The 7,113-nt window shown below is 43.9% G+C and overlaps 1 protein-coding gene across 6 annotated transcripts in view; it reads right to left on the bottom strand.

Moving 5' to 3' along the window:
* Nucleotides 1-6,544, bottom strand: part of LOC119302553 (splicing factor 3A subunit 2-like) — a 33,780-nt gene extending 27,236 nt beyond the window's left edge. For 3 of the 6 annotated variants that reach the window (XR_005147647.1, XR_005147643.1, XR_005147644.1), the window contains exons 1-6: nt 5,659-6,544; nt 3,831-3,928; nt 3,632-3,734; nt 3,342-3,473; nt 2,529-2,599; nt 244-313 (exon numbers count right to left, since the gene is read on the bottom strand). Coding sequence is in view for 1 of the 6 variants with exons in the window: in XM_037579587.1 (XP_037435484.1) it covers nt 2,529-2,599; nt 3,342-3,473; nt 3,632-3,734; nt 3,831-3,928; nt 5,659-6,274 (1,020 nt within the window). In the remaining 5 variants the exon portion in view is untranslated. Of the gene's footprint in view, nt 1-6; nt 161-243; nt 314-2,528; nt 2,600-3,341; nt 3,474-3,631; nt 3,735-3,830; nt 3,929-5,658 lie in introns of those variants that run through there. The other 3 variants (XR_005147646.1, XR_005147645.1, XM_037579587.1) reach the window with 3 other exon arrangements.
* Between the last annotated feature and the right edge of the window lie 569 nt (nt 6,545-7,113).

Genomic DNA, 7,113 nt, shown 5'->3' with positions numbered 1-7,113 from the left:
GTTGTCCCATCATGTATCCGGCCTGTAGAGGCTGATGCACCATCATTGACTGAAGTGCAATTGTACGAAGACAGATCCGCTATCATGGATGGAGCAGCAGCAGTGCAACACAGGTCCGCCTTGTAGACAGTGCTACAAAATGGAAGGCATGCCAACACAGCTACCATTTGTTTTAGATGAATGAAGACCAACATCAAAGCCAGCAGACGTTAAATATGTAGAGTACAAGATTAATGCACATACCTCAGCAAAACACAAGGGCCTTCATCTTATGGTTTCCCATTAGCATACAGAACTACAAAAGGCAGCAGACCTGTACTCGTCACCATACACACAGGAGTCAGACCAGGCAGAAGTTAGAATCGCATCACAATATCACATGTGAAATTTTAACACAAACATGTAAGTACCCCATCCTACCAATATTTATCCTCACATACTTGTTTTCAAAATTCTTTTATGCATGGCAACACTACACCTAAAGAAGTGGTACTTCCACTTTTGGACAAGCATGATCATACATGAAGTCGTTTATTCTTTACAATTTTTTTGACAAAAAAACAAACTTGAGTTCATCCAAACACACTTAACAGAAGAAAGAAACCCTAGCCGCCAACAAGAGCAATCTCCTCTCCCCTCAGCCTCCGGCCGTCAATCCGTCGCTGCGGCATGGAGGGGAGAGGATTATCTTCTCTCGTCCTTTGTGCAGTAGGTTTTGGTCTCACAGCGCCATCGCTCCTACCCTGATGGCGGTGTCATCTCGAATAAAAGTCCTCCGGCTCCAATCCCGTCTCGGTGATGCCTGCTGTGGCGTTGTTGAGGTGCCTGGAAGTTTTTGTCCCCATTTTTCTTTATGGACGACGGGCTGGTTATTTGTGTTGTCCGTCAGCATGGCTCCATGTGCATCGTCAAGGCACATCGCATTCTTTACCAACCTCCTCTCTCAAGCATTTGCAAGCAAGAACACCGACTTGGTCTGACGATGCTAGCCCCCATGGCATGTTGACACTGGTCTAGTTAGGGTCGCCCAGCCCTTCTCTTGAGCCAGAGATATAACTAAATGTGTCGCCATGCAATTATATGCAGGCTAAAGAAGGTAAGCATTGGACTAACCCAACTACTCCCTCCGTCCCGTAATGTAAGACGTTTTTTGACTCTAGTGTAGTGTCAAAAAATGCCTTACATTATGGGACAGAGTACATGTCAACATGGTCCTTAGATGCAGAAAGATTGTTTTGGTTTGATCCAGAAATTCCATACAACAGGATCCTAGTTTTATGTAGTCAAATTTGAATGGCAAAAGAAACAACAACTTACTGGCTGTACCAACTGCCAAGATAGCATACCAATACTAATGAGGGTCCTATTGTTTACCATTGCAAATTAAAAGATGTACACACTAAATCTGCAGGTCTTGAAAGCTACTATGTCTAACTGTGGACAGCCATAGGCCTTTATACAATGTCTCCAGCATGATGTCTTGTTCATACAAAATAAATAGATTACCAAACAATCTTCAGTTTATGTTGAAATGAGCGCATGACATGACCAGAGCGGAGAATACATTAGAGGGATCCAGATAAGGCATGATGGGAAAATAGCTTGGTGCAGAACGAATCCAACAGCTAAATTAGAGTGTCTACTATAATGCACATGTTGGAATAACCAGAGGATTGCCACAAAGAATCGAGGTCAAGAAACTAGGTGAACATTACAAACCTGCTGCAATTATTACTACTTCAACTGTTAAGTTACACAAGATAAGACTGGGTAGGCTCATTCATGTCAGGCCATTCCTCACAACCTGCATTGACTAGCACAGTGATTTTTCAATTGAGCGCCAAGGATTCGAGAGACTGGGGTTAAAAATGTAAGGAGAAGCCATAAAATGGAAAGATCCATTATATGTTACATTACTCATGGCATATGGTTACTTGGTTGGCCGAAGTGTGATGGACACAATTGTGGCAATTTAGCCAGAAGAGCATGACAGGTGGGCTAGGTGACTAAGTGATTATGAACCGAACACAATCGATCTTGCCTGAGTAACCCAACAACAGAAAACATCTTTGGACAGAACAGAACTTTGCTTATCTTCAAGATAAGCACCTTAAAGAGCACCAGGCACATGCCATGTCATGGCCCTTGTGTAATTCACAATAAAACTATATTGACATAATATGCCCACCAAACAGAAACCTTTTACTTTTGTAAAACATTGGTGATATGAAACCTTCAGTTGCTCATAACTGTATTGTATGGGCCACGCAGATACATGATAAGTTACGGTACAAAATGACAAACTAGAGCATCTCATACAACATTTAACTTTAAAAAACCAATTCCAGTTCTAATATAGGCTCATCATAGTGTATCAGGTAAAGCCTGAGAAACAATTAATCAAGTTGTCCATTCTCACCCATGAGGTAACATAAGCAAGGAAGAATTTGCAAATTGATGGTTTCAGATTGATATATAAGAAACTGAGACCCACAAGATTTATCGCCTAGCACGAGCCATCAGTTTACCTTGGACGGACCAGGAAGGAACTGGAGGTCCAATTTGACTGAGTATCGGTCATGCATGTCAAACAAATAGCCTGCAAAAAGAAGAGCCATTGTTAATTTCAAGCCCACAACCAAACAAGTGCCAACTTCGTGCTATAACACTGACATATTTTGGGATAGTGAGACACAAACAAAACAAGGGATTATGCTAACTGTAGAAAGTCTGAAATCAATCGTCTAGGAAACAAAGTTGATGCACTAAAATACTAAAAAAAAGGAAAAATAGTAGTAGCAATACGAGGCACTTGTCTCAATATTCAGGTAAAAGTTATCTGGCAGATGCTGGATATGAAATGAATAAATGCTACACTTATATTTGCAAGATGTGTGATATATAAACAATAGTTAACACGCAACCTACTGGAAGTGAAACATGGCAGAAAAGAATACAGCAAAGGGATGTATTCTCTATTCTGCATGCAGATTCTAGCATGTAAACTCTAGCTCAGTAAGAACAGGAAAGTTGTGCAAACAAACAATGAAACAATCACCAAGGGTTGACAACTGTCGTAAGTACTTATGTAATAATCACAACTTAGGCACACAATGATATTGATACAAAGGATGTGCAGACCAAAGCTCAAAAGAATTGGTAATCTAAGTATAGAATACTACTCCCTCTGTCCGGAAATACTTGTCGGAGAAATGAATGTGTCTAGACGTATTTTAATTCTAGATACATCTATTTTTATGCATTTCTTCGACAAGTATTTCCGGACGGAGGGAGTAGAATGTAAGGGACACAGTTTCGACTGACAATGATGTTATATTCACCTTGCAGAGACTTCATGGCAGAGAAGGCTTGGGCAGGAGTTTCAAAGTCAGCATAAGCTATTACATGTCGACTATTATATCCTGTGTTGACCAGCCTTACTGCACAGAACCCAGTAAAAGGGCGAAATATATCTAGAGAAGCAAGAGTCAAGGAGCTGAAGCACTAAATGGTGCAAGCTAAAACACAAGAAAAGACTGAGACATAAGATTGGTAAGAACATAAACATACAACATAATTCACTTATTAATAAAATGACAAATAAACTCAAAATAATAATAGCAAAGGATACGTGCAAGTTCCCGTCTAGTACAGTTGGGCGGGAAACCTTCAACATGTAGGGTGTTTGATGCGTCTGAAGGAAGATATGGTTCATAAGAACCAATAGAAGGCATCTGTAAAGATGCACCAGGTCAATTAAATAATTCCGTACTTCACATTTACTGACGAAGCTGCTAGTCTTAATGAGGAACAAGGGATTATTGTGTTACCTCATTGTTTATGTAAGGCCCATAAGGCAGTCCCATTGATTCATCAAATCCAGCCATTTCCTGCTCACAACCAGTCATCCGCGGTCCAAAAGGCATGTCTACAGAAGGGTGTAATAACTAAATTATATACTTATATATGTTACTGGGAAGGAATGAACTTCTAAAAGACACTGGGCGGCACGTGACTCGTGATTGCTAACAAATAGGGCTAAAGGGGGACAGATCCCTCCCTTAACTGTCCACTGTTAGGTAGAAGTGAGACCACTCCGCCAATATACGTGGAGAGCACCCAAGCGGATAAGGTAGAAGTGAGACCACTCCGCGAATAAACGCGGATAGCACCCAAGCGGATAAGGTAGAAGTGAGACCACTCCGCGAATAAACGCGGATAGCACCCAATCGGAGTCCCCATGGGGATTTAAACGCAGATGTGTAGGTTGAACAACCTGAACTCCTACCACTGGGCTAGCGCTCAGTTCTCTGATCATGATTGCTTGAAATTATTAATTATGCCTACCATTTAAAAAGCAAGCCCAATAAAAAGAAACAGGACAACATTAACTAAAATGTGGATCTAACTAGATCACATATCAAGAAAGGGACATCCGGAGAGGGGGAAAAGGTAATCTCACTGTTACGGCGTTACCAATGTGGAAAGGGTTTAAATAAGTTAAAAAATGACGAGTATATCAACGTTTCAGTATCGTGCTAATGATGACCTCATTTGTCATCTATGAGGTTGAAATGGGCATATGCACGCTGATTTTTCATAACACACATTAAAGATATTCACACATACTGATAAATGTAGGGAGCTTTTTGAGTAGATTGCGATTTAGTTAACCTATATCATGCAGCTCAACGACGACAACAAATATAAAACTAATGCCCAAATGACAATTAGTCATACTCAATAAAATATTGGAAGGGTACTAAGAGGAAAGAGCAACTAGCTTTATTAAACTATTAATTGTTGCATCAAAAGTAAGGGTGCTACCGTGCTACGACGTAGCAGCATGCAAACCCTAAGCTAGACCGACCAGATTGACGGAAGCACTATTGACGAATTCCATTTTTTTCAGATTTATAATATATTTGGTCATATGAGGTCCATTTCAAAGCTCTTTAGAACAATAGTAGAAATATGTGATGTCAGTTGTGCGCCAATGTTTTTAACAGAACAAAAGCTAGGCAACACTTAATCGACATGTCAAAATGCTACCACCACCATAGAGAAAAAAATCCCAGAACTCCATCCTATAACTATCTTAGGATTTTTTTTCTTCGAAGATTTAAAAGGAAAACTTAGGCTAAGGAAACAATAAGCTGTCATTAACAAATTCAAACCTCCAGTCTACAAACGTGATGCAGTGATGCTTAAAAACAGGTACGATATGACAATCAACAACATTTCGAATGTCCATGTTGAACCATAAGAGAAACAACCACAGCGCTGACTATTAAGCTTCCCAGAAAAAACTCAAAGATATGTCTATACTGCTTATATAGACATAATCGAAAGCCTGACCGTACATATGGCCAACAATCAGACAATTGTATAAGCTACAACTATAATCATAAAAAACATTGTATGAACTACAACCATAAGCATCAACAAAATCTACTCTATAAACTAAAACCATAAGCATCAACAAAATCTACTCTATAAACTAAAACCATAAGCATCAACAGATCTGATACGGTTTCATTTCTCTTTGCTAAACTATCACATCTACTACTGTTGTCCCTTAAACTTTTATATGAATCTGCAGGAATAAAACAAAGCATTAATCTAACAGAGGCAGAGCATTGAGCAGTAAGGACAAACCGAAGTAGTCAGGGCGGTGACGCTTGAGAGGAGGGGGGCCAGCGGGCAAAGGCGGCCGTGCCATCATGTGTACGGCCTGTGGGAGATGCAGCGCCGTCATCGGTAAAGGGCTTGCACGCAACAGCGGGTGCCCCATCATGTATCCGGCAGGTGGAGGCTGCAGCCCCGCCATGGGTTGAGGGCCGGCCGGCAACAGTGATTGCCCCATCATGTATCCGGCATCATGGATGAAGGATGGAGGAACGGCAGGGAAAGGCAGAGGTGCCATCACAGGTCTGCCTTGCGGGGGCACGGTAATGACCGGCTCCCGCAGGGAAATCGGCACCACCGTGTTTGCCCCTTGCATCACCGGATGCGTCACGGGGGAGCCTTGCGGGGGCGTCTGCGCCGCCATGTAGGCGCCCTGCTGCGGGGCCGTCTTCATCACAGGCGTGCCTTGCAGCGGCGGGGGTGGCACCCCTTGCTCGGTCGGGAGCGCTCCAGGAACGCCGTCAATCCCCCCCGACTCGGCGGCCTGGTGGAGCGGGTCGGCGGCTAGCACGGGCGACTTGGGGACGGCCATGGCAGCCTGGTGGACCGGGTCGGAGGCGAACGCGGATGAGTTGCGGGCGGCCATCTCTGGCGACTGGCGGCGGAGAGGGCAGGACGTGCCGGATCTATCCGCCGGAGTGGGGTAGGGTTTCGAGAGACGGCGGCGGGTGAGGGTCGGAGGAGGCGCGGGCTGGGGCTAGAGCTAGGGAAACGGGGCATCCTTATATGCGACGGCGCGCGCTCCGGGTTGCCGGTTTTGGCATCCGGCCGTGGCATCGGGGTCGCCGTTGTGGGAGGAAACGCGGAAACGGCGAGGAGGTGCGGCGGTGTGAGCGCGCGGAGGCGGCAGTGCGAATGGGTGAGTGGGTTTCGCGTGCCGGGCCTGCGTGGGTTTCTGGTGGGTTACTGGGTTGGGTCGTGTTCTTTGGCTTGCTTTTGGCGCAGGCCCAGATTGCAGGTGAAAGACTGTCCATGGCAGAAAATGAAAGAAATTCTCTGCTCTACAAGTTTGTTTCCAAGGTCTTTGCAAACAGATTTTATTTTTGCGAGAAAACTTTCTATCTATTCATTTTGAATCATGGAAGTACAACGAACATCAAAAATAATAAAAATAAAATCTAGATCCGTAGACCACCTAGCAATGACTACAAGCACTAAAGCGAGCCGAAGGCACGCCGCCGTCGTCGCCCTCCCTCCCAAGAGCAGGGCAAAACTTGTTGTAGTAAATAGTTGGAAAGTCTCCGTGTTAAGGCCCCATAGGACCAGTGCACTAGAACAACAACCTTGTCGTTGAATAGTAGCCTAGATCGGAAGGATTCAACCTATAGACACATGAATGTAGACGAACTACGACCAGATCCGAGCAAATCCACCAAGGATAGATTCATCACAGACACACCTTCACACGCCCACCGACGATGCTAG

This window comes from Triticum dicoccoides, chromosome 5A (assembly GCF_002162155.2).
Source record: "Triticum dicoccoides isolate Atlit2015 ecotype Zavitan chromosome 5A, WEW_v2.0, whole genome shotgun sequence".
NCBI lineage: Eukaryota > Viridiplantae > Streptophyta > Magnoliopsida > Poales > Poaceae > Triticum > Triticum dicoccoides.
This window is presented reverse-complemented; position numbering and strand designations above follow the sequence as displayed.